The sequence below is a fragment of the Falco cherrug genome, chromosome 1 (genome assembly GCF_023634085.1).
Source record: "Falco cherrug isolate bFalChe1 chromosome 1, bFalChe1.pri, whole genome shotgun sequence".
NCBI classification, from domain to species: domain Eukaryota; kingdom Metazoa; phylum Chordata; class Aves; order Falconiformes; family Falconidae; genus Falco; species Falco cherrug.
In genome coordinates this window covers 92,584,364-92,603,311 of record NC_073697.1, presented here as the reverse complement: position 1 = coordinate 92,603,311, position 18,948 = coordinate 92,584,364, and the positions used below count along the sequence as shown (strand labels likewise).

Sequence of the window (18,948 nt, the reverse complement as noted above, 5' to 3'; positions counted from 1 at the left end):
GAAAGTAATACTGTCCAAAGTACATACTCCCCCGATTCTGGATTGCCAGGCTGTAGCAAGCAATTTCTAGGCTACAGGAGTTTGGCTACATTGTCAGCTTTGCTCCTTACCAGCTCAGGGGTTTTACAGCATCTTTGTGCTTCTTTGATTCTCTTAGATGAACTGAAGGAGGGTAGAAGTCTTTCCCTAAGGTGAGTCTAGGCTCTTTTTTTGCTAATAGGTGTAAATAAATAAATAAATAAATTACAGCTGTAACTGAACATGAATATTTCATTTGTGTTTGAAAATGCTTTTTCTCTCACTAATATAGGACCAGTCTTTGCAAGACAGAATTTCTGTTTGGTGTGACAGTGAAGGGAACGGTGCATGATGGATGGGATTTGTCGGACAAAGAATGCACGTGGTAAGACCACTGGTCTTGGTGGAAATTTTCTTTTGGCCTGAATTCTATCTATTGCTCTGTGTATGTAATTTAGCTAAATGGCTGCGATGCTTGTTTGTGTTAGAGATTTGTTACGGTGAGGTAAGTCCAAACAAACTCCATTCAGTCATTAGAATAGATGCTAATCTTAATTTATTATGAAGAAAAGTAAATTGCAAAAAAGATGCCTAAATAAGATTAAAGTCACGATAAGGAAAGCTGCTACTGAGCACAGGGTGAGACCTCTTTCCACTGAATCAGATCATTGAAAACTTGCTACATTTCTGTATTAAAGCTTAAGTGGAATTGTGAAATAATCTTTCTCTTTCAAGCAGCAATATCTGCTTTGTATCACCTACGGAATGCTCCTGTTGGTGAGAAGCTCAGGCAGGTGAGCTTTAATCTGCCTAAGCAGATCAGGCTCCCACTGGTTTGAATTAAAGGGTCATTACGAACAGGGAAAAAATGACTTGTTATGAACATTACGTTTTAAACAAAGTATTTGGTATTCATCGTTTATTATTTTGAGTCTAACCTCTCTGCTTCTCCGCACCATGGCTGCTACAGGAACGGATTTCATTTGTTTATTTAACTTTGTTAACTCACTAATATTGTGAATTCCTTGTACTAAAACATAACTCCACAGAACGCCTGAAAGCTGTTCCAGAGGGAGTGCAGGGCGAGCTGCTCGGGGTGAAGCCGCGTTTCCCGTGCTCCGCAGAACGTAGCGTTGAACTTGACTGTTCAAGGGGAGCCCTTGGGGGGCGATACCCTGGTTTAGGGATGACAAGGAATGCGTTTCCAGGCCGGTTTTTAATCGCTTCGGAAGCCGACGGGTGCCGGGGCAGAGCCCGAGCAGGGGAGCGCAGCGGCCCAACAGGTGGGAGCGGCAGCGCGCTCCGCCGCCGGCGCCCCCTGCCCCGCGCAGCTCCTTTCAAATAACGTTTTCCTTGGCCGAGTGCGCGGCGGGCGTGGGGCGGCAGGGGCGTCCCCGACCGAGCTCGTCCCGTCCGACGCGGCGGAGGCGGGACGCGCCCCCGCGGCAGCGGCCCCCCCACCCCCGCAGCGCCCCGCCGCCCGCCCCGGCGTCGCCGCAGCGCCCTTCCCGCTACCGAGCGCCCCCAGCGGCCCGGCGGGCGCCGCGGCGGCGGAGGGAGGGGCCGGGGGGAGCCCCAAGCGCCGGGCCCCCGCCCTCCGGCGCGCGTCACGTGGGGCGGCGACGGCCAATGGCGAGGCGAGCTGCGCCTGGCGGCCGCCATTGCTGTCAGAGTGGAGAGAGGCAGAGGCGAGTGTGTGAGGAGGAGCGGGTGAGCGGGGCCGCTGGGCGGGCAGCGCCAGGCGGAGGGGGGCGAGGACGGGCAGGGACAGTGCTACCTCTCTGGGCCGGGGCTGCCGCCCGCCGCCCGCAGCACCGGGAGCCCCGCACGGAGCGTAAACAAGGCGGCGGGCAGCAGCGGCGGCAGCAACAGCAGCAGGAGGAGGAAAACACCATCCACCCACAGCCAGCGGCGGCAGCAGCGAGGGGCGGCCGGGCGGGGAGGGGACACGGCCTCCGCCGGCACGCGAGACAGCGCCCCCCGCCCGCCGCCGCCGCCACTGCCCGCGGCCCTCCCCCGCCCCGCCCGGCCCGCGCCCCGCAGGGGCCGCCGCCGGGCCGCGGGAGGAGACCCTCCCCTCTCCTCCCCCTCCGCCGCAACGCGTGCCCCAGCCGGGGGGGGGCCAGACCTGGACGCGGAAGGAGGGCCCCGGGCCCCCCCCCCTTCTTCTCTTCGCCCCGGCGGTACTGAGGCGGGCCCGGAGGACCGGAGGGGGCTTCCCCCCTGCGCCGCCTGCTGAGGGGGCTCGGACCGAGAGGCCCCCTCGCCCCGCCGGAGCGGGCCGCGCCGCCCGAGGATTACGCGGCTGGCGCCGGGGAGCGAGGCTCGCCCCCCCCCCCCCCGCCTGCGGCGCGCCCCCTGCCGGCCGCCCGCCCCCGCTCCGCCCGCGGCGAGGGGCCGGCCCGCGGCTGCTGCCCCGGCCAGCGCCGAGGAGCGCCCGCTGCTTCTCCCCCCGCGCCGGGCCCGTCTCCTCAGACATGCCCCGCTCTGGCGGCCGGGCTCGCCGAGGATCATGACTGCAGCGGCGAACTGGGTGGCGAACGGGGCCAGCCTGGAGGACTGTCACTCGAACCTCTTCTCGCTGGTGAGTGCCCGGGGGTGGGGAACGGCGGCTTAACCGGGCGCTCTGCCGCGCAGCTGGTTTGCCGGTTGGGTGCAGCTGCCAGGGGCTTTATAGTCGGGGCCCGTGGGGCTGCTCCTCCGCTGGCCCCTCCCCCGGCTCGGCTCCCCGTGTTTATTTTGCTCTTTAACGTGGTTTGCTGCGAGCGCGTGTGTTGCTCTCACAGCTGCGCTCCCCTGAATAGGAGAGCGGAGAGGCAACGGATTGTGTGTCCCCTGCCTGCACTGCCCGCATGTACAACCATCTTCTCTGGTAAACAGTCCTTTCTCCCCGCCTCCCTTGGCACTCCGTGCCCTGGGTGCTTTGTGCCTACTAAACTGGGGGGTGTGTGTGTGTCTCTCACAATGACAAACGCCATTTCAGCAGCAGCAAACAGTCGTGCAGCGTGATTGTCTGTCGGACTTACGCTCTGGGCTCCTGTGACTGCATGTCAGCTGTTGTTAGAGTGTGGTCTTATCATAGATCGTGCTTGGGGGCAAGAGGTAAAAAAACCCCAAACCAACAAACCCCAAACTGTTTAATTTTTTCTTCTGTGAAGTAAAACGGTGGCGGTAAACGTAGTATGCTGGGTAGTGTGTTTGCATAGATGCTGTCTACCCATCTTACTGGTAATTGACAACTTCCTACGCGCATTGCGTGGTTTAATGTGGCAGAAATTATGGTATCAGTTTTGGCTAGCTACAGATTTGTAACTTGAATTTGAAACAAGAAAACAGTTTGTTTCTGTGGAAGGGCAGAATCATTTGGAAATACCTTGCTTTATTTACCTGACACATAGGAACCTTCTCCCTGTTGGCTGGGCAACAGCTGAGCAGAGCGAGAGGACTCTGATCACTCAGAGCCCTCTAGTACTACGAGGGATAATGCCAGAGGGTAGGAAGGACTTTTTTAGTGCATGGTATGAAATAGTTAAAAAATTGTAATGCAAGTTTGGGGATAGCATGATAGGTGGTAGATACCCCCTTCTGCGCATCAGAGCTCTGCCAGAATTGGAGGTGAGTGCATATTGTTCTAACAGAAAGGAAGAGATTCTTTTATTAGCTTCCTTACAGGAATTAAGAGGGGAAAAAAAAGAAAATTAATTAAAAATGCTAATGATGAAGCTTTTTGTTTTATGAATTTTGCCTTTTATTGCCATATGTTTGTTATTTTGCCCCTGTGGATTTGGTTTGTTTAAGTACGTACGTTTGGGTTTTATTTTGCTAGTACCTTTTAAGAATCTGAGGCGAGAGCCCTACCTAGTTGCTTATGCTGCTAGGAAACTGGCCCAGAGATTCTTCTGTGAGAATAAATGCAATTCTTACTTTGTTTTCTTATTGAACTGTTAGATTGTAAGATTTTATCCTATGTTTCTGCCTGATAGCTATTTCTAATGGTTATTAATATATAGCAGTGCTACAACGTATCAAGATGCAGGAACTGTTAAGGTCATTTTGGCTAAGGCTGCTCTTGCCCAGTAACAAAAATAAAGCAGTAAGTGTGCAGGAGACAATGTGTCTGATAGTAAGAGCAAGGTAGCCAATGGTTTGTCCTTTACAGAAGCAGTTGTGAAGTACCCATTTACTAATGGAAAATTGAGTAGTGTGTTTTTAAGAAGTGTAATTTTTCATGTAGTTGCAATCTGCAGATCTGTCACTGGTAAAAATAATTGCTGGCATCCAATTAGCATAAATTATAAAGTGAATTTATTTCTTAGTTATTGTAGTTTGGTCTTCACACACACCCCCCCCCCCCCCCCCCCCCCCCCCCCCTTACTAGACTAGGGAGATGTTAAATTGTAAAAAGGTGTGTAATATCACTGAAATAAGTTTGCCAAAATTCTTTTGCAGGTGGGTTTTATAATAATAATGAATTTAATGTGCAACCCTTTAATCTCCCATGTAATTTTGTGGGAGGTATCCGTACCTGTAATGTGGTGCGATGCTTGAAAATGTAATGTTTTTACTGATTTTTGGCTCTACTTGCAAAAATCAAGTAGTATTTAATTTTATTTTTTTTTAAATACAGTATATATGCAAACTATTAGGGTGACTTGTGTTAGTATTTATGTATCCGTGAAAGATCTTGAGAATGGAAATACTGACTGGAAATATGTGGCCCACACCATTGACCCTTGAACCTCACATTGTCGTATTAATTTCAAAATTTATGAAGTGTTAAAGCTACAGTAGTCTGGATTACTAATTAGAGAAACTTTTGCTAATCATTTACTTCTTCAGAGTAACAGAACAAAAACATGCACAACCTAAATCAGCTGTTGATGGGAATTCATATATTTTTTTTATGAGTGAGGTAGATTATAAATCTTTTTAAACAGATTCTGCTATTAGAAGTTGACTATTTTTTTTACCTCAGGTTTTGGTTTGGGTGTGAATAACAAAGAAATGTTCTTGACTGGAGAATTAAAGCTCTGAAATAATCTACTGTGATTCTGTTTGTTTATGTTTAAATAATATTTCTTCCCACAAACATTTGTTTTGTTTAAGAAGAACGCTATCTCCCCACCCCAGAGAAGCCAGAGCTCTGTGGTGAGCGAGTCTGGTTGCTGTAGTCGTTTGGGTTCATGTAACAATTCATGATTTCTAGCTGCTTTTTCTGTTGACTGTAGACAATCTTTAGAGAGAGGTTAGGTACACTGTTTCTTCTGAATCTTTTTTATGGGAAGTGTTTTCTAAAAGCTTTTTAGTGACTGATTTTCTTTTATCAGAGATGTCCAGAAAGCATAGAGGTCCTTAGAGTTCTTGACTCAAAATATTTCCCAGGAGGGGAAGGCACAGTCTAAATTTAAGGTTTTAAAGTTAGCTTTGAATATCCAGATGCTGAGTGTGATCTCAGACTTGCATAGATGGGTTTTGTGAAGTGTCCCTCAGGACCTGGTGACGCAGAGGGCTGTTGTCTGTATTGTGTGTCACTCCGTACTGAAGCAGGAATCCAGCGCCATTCTAGAAAATGGGTTAATGTTTGTATACTCTGTGAGGCAGAAACCGACACAGACAACCTAGACAAAGAAATCTAGAACTGTGCTCTAAATGTAAAGCATTTTTTAGTAAGATAGGAGCCAATTTGCATACTTGTCATCAGAATACCCCTCAGATACAAACTATACTGGTGTACACAACTAATAGACTTGCTCATTAAAAATATACCTTCTGTTTGAAATTGCTGTTTCCAGCGCAGCAGAAGAAATTATATTTATCTTACCTCTGTTCTTGCATTAGTCAAAATGTCTGCTGCTGCTTTTGAAAAAGAATGTCTGTTTATCAAAACAGTATTTAATAAGGAATTGTTAAGGGCCAGTTTATTTAAATACTCATTAAAAGTTGTCTGATAACTATTTGGAGGCAAAATGTTCTGAGGTAATAGGCTTTGTATTAAAATTTCAGACCCAGCTGGCAAACAGTCTTCCTGTGAATAATCCTTACTCATAAAAGTAGTGTTACTGAAAAATTAATTTGACCTTTCCTGTGAGTAAGGGTTAATCATATGATGGTGAGGGCTTGCGTGAAATGTGAAGATGTTTCCTGAACTGTCTGGCTTAATTGCTGTGGTGGATCCAAAGGCACAAGTCAGTCTGAAAGTTGGGATGAAGTTGCATAATGTTTCATATGCTGGAGCTGGGGTGTGTGTGTGTGTAAGTACAGCAAGGGGTGTCAGGAATGACCTAAAATTTGGAGCAGCTTTCGTGTGGTGAAAGATTAGATACTGTAGGAGTCTTCAGCCTGGAAAAGGCATGATTATGTTCTTGGAAAGTGAGACCTATTTATAGCAGACTTTATAGAAGCTGGTATGGAAGATGTTGTGAGTACTTGCTTAAATGTGCTGCCAGAAAGGTCCCCTTAGTAGGAATTGTGCCTTTGTTCCAGTCAGTGTTCAAAGGCGAATTTACAAACTGTAAATTAGTCATTGCTGCTGTTAGTTTTTTTCAGTTCGCAAACAGGAACAGAAATTGTTGCCTTCGATCAGTGAGTTTGGTTGTTGTTTTCAGAATGAAACTGAAAGGAGTCAAGGAAATCTGACATGGCACTGGAATTATTTTCCTAAAAGGTTTTTCATGGCATCAGGAAGTGAAGAATGCAGGGTTTGCTGGTGAGGTTCTCTTTGGTGTTGCATAATTGTCAGTAAAGGACTTCATAGTAAATGGTTGATTGCCCAACCAAATCCTTAAGTGGCAGTAAATGAACCAGTAGTTTTTCTTGATTATTGTATTATCACAAATGCAGTGTTCCAAGCGGTAGGCTGTTACTTTGGTGTGCAGGATGTTACATCACTACATAGTAGATATCTTGCTTGTTTGAAATTTTATGTAGGTGTTAATTTATGTGTATATATATTTAAGAAATGGAATTAGCCTCTCAAATTCTCAAAAAGTATTTGATTCTTTAGTTATCTTCAACCTGAATTTTATTAGGTTACAAGATAAAAGTAGAAAAGTGATGTTAGAAAGCTTGCTCACTTCCTGCTAATAAAAGATTTCAGGTTTTAAATCACTTGAGTAGTAGGTTTCTATTATGTCCTGTCAGCATATTGGACAATTTAATTATATCTACTAGGGTGTGAGTTTGAAGAAAATGGACCCAGATTTGCAAAGAGATTGGGATGGAGTGACATTCAGTTAGCTTGCCCAGCTTTGGGAGTGGAATAATGAATCTGCGTTGGGTAACTAACCTTCTCTGAATATTGCACAAAGAAAATCATGTATGCAGGAGTGACATTTGCAGTTGAGGACAAAGCATGCCAAAGAATCTCAGGCTAGCCACTAAGAAATATTTGAGTGAGGTTTTCTTAAATCCTGAATATCTTCTGAATGTACACCTATGCTGGGGCTGTGAATCCTTCCCCAATGACTGTGGTCTGATTTTGGTGACAATGCAAGTCCTCTGATGAGATGGCTGTTGCAAACATCAACGTGATTAAGAAAACACTTAAATGTTAAGCTGATGTAGTTACCTAGGATTTTTTTTTTTTTAAATACAGCTTAAGAATCATAATTTTCATTTGCTGTAATACTATCTGAAAACATATATTTCTGGATTTTTCTAAATAATTAATGTAGTATGAACATTATAACCCCAGTTCTCACCCCCCACCCCCCCCACCCCCCGATTCATTTGATCTTGAATTTTTTTCCCCCTTCTGCTTCTGAGAGCACTTCCTCATGTGAATGAGAGTAAAAAAGGAACTCATTAATCCTATATGTAGACCTTTCTTCTATTATTTTCTTTCTTGGCAATATAGTTCTTTCGGAAAAAATCTAAAGAAACTGAAATTTTTGAGCTTCCAGGGGGGATTGTGGTGCATATGAGATATGTGTTGAATGTATTAACTTTGGCCATTAGATGAAGGAATGGATTTTTGTTTTCATTTGTTTATCTAAGTTTTCAAAAAAGTTATGCCTTTGAAAAGGGGTGTGTGTGTGCAGCTGCACTGCTTTTTAGATACCAAAACCCCATCAATGTTCCTGGAATGCCATACTTTGTAATGAGTTGATCATCTATGCTTGTTTGAAGCTTTCTGTTTATTGGATGAGAACGCTTAACCTGTTCTCTCCACTTTTCTTTGATCACCCTAGGGAATTAAACTTCCCTCCGGCCCACCCCAGTCTTCACTTTAACATCCTTAGTTGTGGCAGCATCCTTTTATCAGGGTTTGACTAAAATATCCCAGCTCATATCAAGAACATTGCTACAAATTTTCTCTCCCATCCTGTCACTGGGACCATGTTGCACCTTTCTGCATTCTTTCATAGTCTTCTGCTGGTGTTACATCTCCTCAAAGTTATTGTGCTTTCACATCCAAAGCCTTGAGTCCTGTTCCTTCTCTGCTTCTTAGTTTTCACTTGGAACTGACTGTCTCCTGACTCCAATATACACCAGAATCACCAAATTATAAATTGGTATCTTTTGTGTTTTTTTTCTAGCTGTTCCTTTGTATTTGTGGAAGGTTACCAGTTGATGTCTGCAGATGTACTCCACTGTTGTCCTAAAAACCTTTTTCCTAAATTTGTTTGTGGGATCCTACAGACAACCCAATAACACTGAATACATGGTTGGTCTTTTCAGACTGTTGTTAAGGCTGGCAAATATAGTTTTGTATTTCAGATCTGTGTGTATTCATTTGCCATTCTGTGGGTGAGTAATGTGCTTTTTTGTGTAGAGTCTAGGATGGTGGGGTTTCTGACTTGTTGGTGCCATAGTAACACAGATAATATGAAAAAAAAATGCTCTGACTGGAAGCATGCTCATTTGCATATTAACTTGCCAGTTTTAAAAGTACACAGGTGTTTTCAACAGAAGATCCTAAATCAGATCCAAAAGATTTGTTTATATGGAGTATGTATTTATGTGGAGGCATTCTTCTTCAGACCACACTTTTATACCACTTTCAGTTCAAGCTCCCAAGTATTGCTTTAATAGATCCTCTTCCCCTGAGTTTCCCGAATCAGCTGGTAGTTTCAAAGAGAATCCGACTAATAAAAATCTTCTGCCTCTAACAGATTTCGAAATATTACTGAAACATTGTGTTAGGTTCCCTCTGCACAGGGTTGTGAATATACTGCAGGGATAACAGGCCTGTGATAGTAAGAATGACAGCTTGCATCATTTCCTGCTGTGGCTTCAGCTCGTTACAGTGTCTTGCATTGGTATGATCACTATACTGTAAAACGATAATGATGTCTGAACATAAACCACTTTGATACCATATAGTACGTTTAACTTTTCAGATCAGGAGGGTTCTTAGCATTTTACCTAGTAAGATGATGCCTGTTTTCTAATATCTCACAAATGTAAAAGGTTTAAGCGGTCTTTCCTTTGGCTCGTGCTGTGAATTTTGCTTAATTTTGGTAAATCCTGACTCTCAGTCTGTTAGTAAAATGTTATTTCTCATTGAGTCGCATGTGGCTTAATTCATGTTCCTGAGCAGAATTGCAGTAGTGTACAGAAATGTGACTTGAGCCTTCAGTGGCATTCCCTCTTTTGTTTCCTTGAGACAGGAAGTTTTGTGTGTTGCTGTTGAATAATGTGCCCCTAGGCAATATTTACATTTATGTGACTAACACAGATCAGCTCAAATATACATAAAGACCTTGTCCCTATACTAAGGAACGTATTTAAACAGCTTATGAAAACGGAGGAAAATGGACAGTCTTCTAAAATTAATTTCTAGTGCAAGATATGACATGCATTTGTGTCACTTCTCATTAAGCACTTACCTCAGCTTGCTTTAGTCAGCTAGTGTTGCAGTTTAGTGTACTATTCTTGTTTATGAGAAGAAAATAATATTAATTGCAGAGGAAAAGGCATGGGTTATTTTCCCTTTTTCATTTTTCTCCCTCCCCCTTCACTCTTCTTCCATGCCTTAGTGACCACAAAATGATTCATAAGCTCACATTTAAGCCTGGATCATGGAACTGACCTAGTGAAAAACTTTCTCCCCTTCTCAATCCCTAGCCAGGTCTGTGTACCCCTTATTCCATTCTCTCTCCCTCCCCATCAAGTTTTGGCAGTGGCATGGATTGAAGCGAGATCAAAGTGGCTGTGTAACCACAATCCATGTCTTAGGGAAGGAAATTTAAAGCTTGTTCAGTAAAACTTGATTTACTTTATCTTTTAGCTTTAAAAGAGCTATGCTGTGGTCAGTGCCGTGTTGTTGCCTGTCCTTATAGCTCCATATTTGCTCATAAAATACAATATTTTGAGAGACCAGAGGACTGAAAACAAATTTTAGAGGAAAACTGTTCTTTACCTACTGACCAGGATTGGCAACCATCTGTTTTTTAGTGACACTGCATTCATAGCTGTGAAACCAAGTTTCAAAATGTGTTGGTTTTTTTCAGTATAAAACCACGACTTTTTTCTTACTGGAGTCTCTGGTTTACTAGGAATTCTTAAGTCTAGTCTAGTGTGTCAGCAATCTCTTAATGTCAGGTTTTTGAGTTTCACTTCACGTATAGCCACAATATAACTGAATTTGTAGGTGGTTCTGGGCGAGTTACAAAACTAATTCCAGGAACATCTTGTAGTGACCATGTCAAGTATTTCTACAAAAAAGTAATTTCTTTGCTGACAGACTAGGTTAATTGGTTAAGTTACTTTAGTCTGAATTTGGTGGTTTCATTTTTAGCCCAGTGTTTCTGGTTATTTAATTTTGTTTGTGTATTTTAATAAAATTTTTACATGAATTCTCTTGTGAATTTCAGTAACTTCCTTCTGGCAAGAACTGCTGGATTCTTGTCTTTGCAGGAATGACAGTAAGAAAGCTGGCAAAATGAATCTACATGACCAGTCATGTGGTGGATTTATTTACTACTTTCTATATTACGGAATATTCATATGAAGCAATTCCTGAGGTGGAGGTTTTTTTAAAGGGCTAAGGGATTTTGGCAGACTGCCTAACAATTTGAGCTTTATTTGATGTCACTGGTCAAGACATTGTTGATGTTAAGGAGTCAGGGCTGTCTGTATTTCTGCACTGTTACTACCTTCCTAGCCTGGAACCAGGAATCTGGGCGAGGGTCCATTTGAGCAGACAGCTATTTTGCTTTGCAGGTCAGTGATGGACACATGCATAGAACAATCATGTGAGCTGTTGTTGGTATTCACAAAGCAGTTCTGCTTAGATGTGGTGTACAAAAATGTTCTAGTTCTGAGCTTTTAAATACAGTTTTTTGTGTAAGGGAAGAAAAGGAACTGCACTCTTTAACTCAGTATGCCGAAGTTTACTCTACTTGGGTTGTTACTTCCTCCAGCCTCCCCCCCACCTTTTTTTTTTTTTCTGCCCATATGTCAGATTACTTGGTTTGGGAAACGTCTGATAGTCTATTGTATGACTGATGTTTGACGTTTCCTTCCTCCAGTTTAAAAAAAAAAAAAAAAAAAAAAAGAAATTAACAAAGTTAAAGTTGGGGGAAGAGAAAAGATTCCTTTGTTTACTTGCAGATTTGCTTTTATCATCTTTTTTTCATCTGCTGGACAACTTTTCTGTAAGGGTTTGTCTTTTGGGGTTTTTTTTTGTTTTTCTTCTAATTTGGAAAATGGGCAGTTAGTTCTGATTCTGTCTTTTTGAAGGGGACTTGCAAACCTAATCGTTCACCCTGTCTTTTTGAATGAGGGAGGGATTCTTTGGCTAGCAAGTTGCACATTTGTTAGCTTTCTTTTGTGTGCTATCTAGTGTGAAGTGGTAGTTATTTTATTATCTGTTCTCAACCATCTACTCAGAAGTTAAAATATAATTGGTTCCCTTTTGTAAAGAAACTGGCTAAAGCGTTATCTTTTAGCAGGCTCTGTAAAATACTGTTGGTAACCTGACCTGCAGGGTGGTCACTACCTAAATGTAGGGTTTTCTAAAATGAAAAGATGTTCAAACCCTTCTCTCTCTTTGTCTTGGGAGATGGCATTTTGCTTCCAGGCATTGTATGCTTCCATTGGATACAGCCTGCCTGGGTGTATATTCAGTTCAGACATGGGTAAGCTTATTCCACTTCTTCCCCATAAAACCACCCAAAACAAATAAAAATAGACCACGTCTTGTTTTTAAATGCTTTTGCCTGCGTTGGCTATACTGGGTAGGTATGTTCTGCAAGTACATGGATAGGTCTTGCGTAGTAGCATCCTCTGAAAGGGATTCCTACCTGTTTGGCACCAGTGTTGATGTTCAGATTGGCTTTTCAGTTTCCCTTTCTCATGCTTGGTTGTGAGACTGTAGCAACTTCCCATTTTATGTGTCTGTATTGGTGCAAAACCCAGTAAGTACAAGCGTGTAGAGGTGCACATCTATGTGAGTTTCAATCACGTGCTGACCTGAGAAGATGTTGCTGCCATCTTTCAGTTTCCTCATATTTTTGTGTTGAATATATTTTTTACTCAAAAAGATCTTCTCAAGTAATGGCTAAATCACAGCCCTTTGGCTTCCAGCCATGCTTATCATATTCTCTTTTTACATCTCTGTCTGATGAACTTAGTTACAAACTTACTTATAGTGGAAGAGAGCTGATGAGCCAGGCACCAGTTTGGAACAGTGTACTGATATTTGCTGAACCAGTTAAGGGACTGGAGACTTGGTAACCAAAGCTGTTCACTGAAGGTTAAAGAAGTTGATGTAACTCAAAAATGCCTTTTTTTTTTCTTTGTTGTTTTTATAATTAATTTTTTTACAAGTTCCTGGAGTTGGTCCTGGATGACTGTTACTGTTTTAGTGATGGATGTTTGGTACTGACTTTAAGGATGGCAGATCTGAGAGCTATTTTGAGGGTGATCATTGATGATGCTCCTCATGGGCTGATAAATACTTCAAAGATGCCAGTATGGTACCTCATTAGTTAAATGACAAGGCACAGGAACAGCTTTGTTGAATCAGAACAAAAGTCCATCACAGTGTCTTGTCTAAACGGTAGCCAGCGGTTGTTTGGCCTGCTAGATTTAAAGAAGCATTTTGTGGGTGCCTAGCAGCTGTCAAATTGATATGTTGTCTGTGCCAGCAGCCTGTATTACATGGCTTTTTGTATTTGGGAAGTCACTTAGAGGCTTGCCATGGCTGCTCATAGAAAAGGTGCAATTTTTGTGGGAGAAAAATAGGGGATCCAAAAGATGTGCTGCAAAAGTGTGCTCCCCCCTGTAAACAATAGCATTTTGCTGGAGAAAGAGATGAGTAGGTCAAGGACATAGTAATACTTCCCTTCAATAATCTCCCAGGCTCTATATGTATTTGGTTGAGAGACCTCTTGAACCAGGTAGGTATTTAATAGGTGACTTTTAAACTAGTACCCAAGTTTTTATCCTGACACACAAAGGTCAGCCATCTCATTTTAGTCTTGCATTCTTCTAATTTAATTTGATACTGGGTAGACACCACGAGCAGCTGTTCTCTAGAGACCTTCATAGTTTCCCTTTTAGACCAAACAGTCCTAATTTGTTGTATGTAAAATGCACTTTTTGACCATTCTTGTAATTTTTTTCCTGTTTTCTCTACTTTTTGATGTGGCAAAACAAGAACTGCAGTTAGTGATGAGGGTGCACAGCTATAGGTGAATCCTGGTGGCCTAACAATTTCTGTGTCACCTTCTGTTTCTTTCACAAGAATTTCTACCTTTTGTTTTTGTGTTGCCAACCTGTTTTTGCAGTGGACTTTAGGAAGATACTGTTTCTCTTCCAGTAGGTCAGCATGCACTCATTTTCCTTCCATCTGCTGTGTTTTGTTTTAACCTTTTACTATAGTATTTAACCTTGAAGTTCTGTGATGGTTGGGGTACATACCAGCAATTTGGGCCCTTTTATCAGATTACTCAGATTCTTCTATGCTTGCCGCTCAGAACTTTGTTGGTAGCTTCTGCATCTGCCAGAACTGCTGAAATTCAAGCATTAATATTGGAGTCCTTTCATATTTTCCACTGGGAAAGATGTTGAGACTAGTCTGACTTTTGTTTCTTTGAAACAATTTGTTAGTCTTCCTGGCTGCCTCTGCTTCCACATAGGCAGAATCACACTGACATCTAGGAGACTCAGACAAAAATTCCTCATTTCTGTCATTACTGTTTACTTTTTAGGCATAACAGCTCATGCTATTAGGTTGTGGCTTCTAATAATGGTATATGTGGACTCTATTTTGGAAGTATCTTGGTTTTTTGGTCCTCAGTGCTATGATACAATGACTCAGATGTCCCCAGGTACAGAAGTCCATCAGGAAGGTATCTGATAATAGGATTTTGGTTACATCTAAATCCTTCACTGAGACTTGGCAAAGATAAAAGATGACATACAAATGCCCTGATGCTGTTGCTTGTCACAAACAGTTCTGAAGTATAGCATTTAGATAATATGTTCCAGGGAGTATGAAGAAAGAAAGCAGCATGGTATGAAGAGATCTATCCAGTTTGAAAGTAATTTTAAGCATGCTTGCTGCATGCAGTGTTGTGCTCGGTTTCTTGTTGGTTTTAAGAGCAAATGAACAACAACAAAAGGTAATTTTTTCCATCCTTCATTTTTAAGCTTGTTAGTGACTGTCCTTTATCCTTTTTTTTCTCAGCCACTTGACTGTGTGCTTATACAGGGAAAGGTTTAAAGTCAAACATGTCATTCTGCTATTGATCGGTTGCATATTAAGAAGAATGATGCTCAACTCAGCTGGTTGTTCAGCTCTTTGAAGCACCAAGCATGGCAGTTTTCCTGTTGGCCACGGGAGGCCCATTTCAGAAGTAGATTTTTTTGGGATGCTATTTTTTTCCATTTTGAATTCAGAGTATGAAAAACTTTGAAGGACTTGGTTGATGCAGTTATTGCAATGCTTGTCTGCCAGTCGCTTAGCCTAGCAGAAATGTCATTTTGAAGCTGAGCCATGGCTCATTCAGTGCATGATAAGGCCTCTCTTTACTGCCATATGGTTCCTCCCTTTTTAAGGGGCAGAAGGGATAAGCCCTGAGGGAAGGGAACACCAAACATTCCCTGCTTTTTTAAAATGGATAGGATAAAGACGAGAATGTTAATATGTAGTTTAGTAAATGATCTGATTTCAGAAGGCTACACAGGGTTGAGATGGTTGCTTTGCTTTGTTTTGTTTTTTTTAAATCAAGGGAGTTATAGACCCAGGAGTAAAAGATAAGAGAATGTCTGTGTGCAGGTGCTTGTTGCTGTTTCAGTCTTACTGTAGAAAGTTGGGCTATCCAAATAGGAATCTTTCTCAGAGTGTCAAAATAATATATAGCTATGAAGAAAACTATTTTTTTTTTAGTTAAGCAATCTCCTCTCTTCCTTGATGTGTTTTTTGCCTCTGTTCTTTGGATTCACTTGACAGGAACTTAGACAGATGTTACTAAATATTTCATTTCAGTGGGAGTAGGGGACAAAAGTTCTTGTCAGGGTGTGTGTTTGTCTCTCCCATAAGCTCCTTTTGGTACAGAATATTTTTCAGTCCTCCTGTCTTCGTCCTCTTCGTCCTTCCTCCTTAGTGAGGGGTATCAAGATGACATAAATTTTATCTGGTATTTAAATGGCTTGAGTAGAGTGTGAAATGATATTTTGTTGCTGTGTGAGGATGATGTAGTGAAATGAAATGTTGTAACCAAAACAGATGGTGCTAATCTTGAATCTGTCTGCAAGATCTTGTAGCATTTAATTAAAACGGTGGTGTAATTCCCATGACACCTTTAACTACAACTTAAATTCTTGGACTATGAACTAAGGGCTTTCTCACACAGATTTTTACTCATGTGAGTAGTCCTTAGTATGAGTCTCTGGTGGCTTCAGAATAGCTACTTACTTGAATGAAGCTCTTTAAGAAGAGATTCTAATAAAACTGGCAAATATATATACATGTGTATATATATATGTATATGGCATTTACATTTTTTTATATTCCAATTTGAAACATAAATTGTAGACTAAAGACACTTAGCAACTACAGTATCCTACATAGAAGCAAACAAAAATCTAGATTTGAGAAATTGCTTAGATTGTGCCTGATGTCAGAGGCTGGTAAATAGTGTTTTAAGGTACTGTGAGCAACTTAACCTCTTCCCCTTGGTTAGAAGGGCAAATGCTGAAAGGTTTTTAATTATTATATTCCTTTGGTTAACTGAAACTTGTTTGTAGAGGTATCTGACTTAAATGGTGAGGTGTGGTTTTGTTTTGTGTTTTACCTTACTTCTTTTCTTAAGAGAATTTAGAGAAACTTATGTTTGAAGCACTGTGCAGACCTGAGTTTGAGTAGCACCTTTAGACAGGGAATTGGGAAGTATTTTTTATACCTGGTTTTCGTTTCGTTTTGTTTCAGACAGGAGAACTGAGATAGATAAAATGACCTGAACGATGTCATGTTGAAAAATTGAGAAAGTCAGGGTTGGAGCTGAGGGCCTGTGTGGTAGACGTCTAGATTTTTATTTTTTTAACTCATAAGACCCTTCAAGCCTTTTGTGTAGATCTTTGCCTCCTTTCAAGTATATCTTTCCTATTTTGGAAGTACTGAGGTACCGATTTTCTGGAGGCCTGAATGTGCCTTAGCTTTTCTCACCTTTCTGTACTATATGAAGCAGGAAAAATAACATATGATTATATAATTTTAGCCGTTCTTTTTAATGTAGAGAAGAAGTACAATAATACAGAAGTAACTCTAGTTTACACTTTGTGTGCCCAAATACAACAATTTCTCAAACTTTAGATGCTCTGCCTTTTTCTGGTTCTGCTGTGTCTGTGTTCTTGTATAAACTCTCCAGTAGAGCTTTGTGTATTGAAATGGGTGGAATTACTCAAGTCTTCTGGAGATGTTCATTTAAAATTGGTCTGTCCATTTCCCTTACAACATATATAGTCCAAAAAGCATTTGGTGGGGATGAGGAAAAAAAGAGGAGGTGGAAGATGTGTTTTGTTTGTGTTCCATCTGTGAGGACTGCAGAAGAGGAAAATAGTCACAGTGGCTACACAGCACTAATTATATCTTCAGGGTTGCTGGTAGCATGCCAGAATCAAGTTGTGCAGTGTGAAATGTTACTGGGGAATTGTGATTTTTAGCAGCCTAAACGCTGCCAATGTGAATGGAGCACTAGGAGATCAGCAGAAGACCCTTCCTGCCTGTCTGTTATTCTGATGTAAGCCTGAGGGAGGAAGAAGAATCAGAGCTTAGGTTTTATTTCTACTAGGAATTTACGGTTCTGGATGCTGTCCTGGAGTTAAAATGGCAACAGCCCTCAGCTGTTGCAGATAGATTCAATGGTGTCTGTATTTAGAGCATCAGACTAATGGTAGTAAAAGAAAGTGCTAATTTGCTTTCTGTCTTTCTTCTGCTTGCTTGTGTGTATAGGGGATATCAGAGGTTTGAATACTCTTAGTTCATTTGTTTTGAAGCTGTTTAACTGTGAAGACAGTCACCTAGGTGGAAGGAAACCTGTGTTTGCAGTCCTTTTCAAAGGACTATAAATGACATTCAGTGGCCATGTTTCCGAATGAAAGCCTTGGCATGGCTGTTTTCATTACTGCCTATCTCTTGGTTATGTTTTGGGTGGTTTTAGATGCCTATATGGAGTTTTGACATTTGAATGCACTCTGCTACCCTGATAGCTGATTTTGAATACATCAGAAACAGATCTTTCTGTGTCTTGGGAATTTTACTGTAAAAGGTTGAATGTTAGTAAAGATTTTGGATAGTACCGTTAAACAGAGAGATCTGATTTCTGTTTCCTTACAGGCTTAGCCCAGTGTATTTAGAGTGGGCAACTTACAAACGCTTTATTCTGTGTCCAATCTCAGTTAACTGAATTTAGAAAAAAATAAATTTTTAAAAGGCCCCTCTTATCTGAGTTCAACCCTTCACAGTCCTCCAAAACATATGTTCCTTTAGAAACCAAAGCAAAGGTCTCTTGTGTTACGCATGATTTACTAACAATGTTGGTTAATAGTATGTAATTCTAAGTTCTTTTTTTTGTCAGGCTTTTTAGTGTAAAGAACATTGTAGCAACCATAATAAGCTAAGACTACACATATGGGAAAAGATGCAAGAAACATAATAGATTACATCGCCTGGCAAGACTTCTGCTTTGTTCTGTATTCATTTCTAACCAGCCGTAAGTAAAATGGCATGGTTACAGTTTTGTCCTCAGGTTAGCGATCTTGGTTTTTATCTCAGTGAGTATTTCAGGCTGCTTTAAAACCAGGAGCCTTACTAAAAAGAGCAGCTCTACACTCCCTGACCTGCTTTGCTGTCTGCTGTCTTACTGGTACAAGCATCTTTGTGGCTATGTAATGAATTGGGTATAGGACTAATCTGAGTAGGGGGAAAAAGTTTAATGTAATATTTCTGATTTTTAGTCAGTTCATTTCTGTGTGAATCCATGCAAACAGCAGCACTGCGGTAAAGTGGAAGTAGTGGTAAAGCCAGGAGCAGGTGACTGATGCAGCGAAGGCAGGCCAGTCCAGCACTGCTTTTGGCACCAGTGCTTGCTTGTGTTGGTTTAAGGTGTACATTAACAACAGTCTCTGTGTGCAATTTTAATGTTCTGTTTTATCTGATTGGAGCTGTCACTGAAAGGGGAGATCCCACTCCACTGCTGCTCTCATCTGTGTGTTCTCACTCCTGTCTGCTCTAGTGATTATGTGGCTGCAGGGTAAGCTGTCAGTGTGCTGATCTGATAGATGTTTTTCGTTCTTTTTGTTTCTCATCTTTAAATTGGTGAACTGATTCCAACCAAACCCATTCACCTAATGTCTGCATGATCACCAGATCTAGTGTCAGACAGGGAGATGGAAATGCGTGGCTGGGGATGAGGGAGAGGCTGCCATTTTGGTAGCAGCCTGTGTTTGCTGCTGATTAAGCATAGATGAAACCGCGTT

At 41.9% G+C, this 18,948-nt stretch overlaps 1 protein-coding gene across 2 annotated transcripts in view; it reads left to right on the top strand.

Moving 5' to 3' along the window:
* Window positions 1-310: 310 nt before the first annotated feature.
* MED13L (mediator complex subunit 13L) overlaps window positions 311-18,948 on the top strand; it is a 203,758-nt gene continuing 185,120 nt past the window's right edge. Inside the window, exon 1 of one of the 2 annotated variants that reach the window (XM_027813874.2) lies at window positions 311-403. In XM_027813874.2, the coding sequence (XP_027669675.2) occupies window positions 374-403 (30 nt within the window). In that variant the 5' untranslated portion in view covers window positions 311-373. Of the gene's footprint in view, window positions 404-2,395; window positions 2,603-18,948 lie in introns of those variants that run through there. The other variant, XM_055706932.1, reaches the window with a different exon arrangement.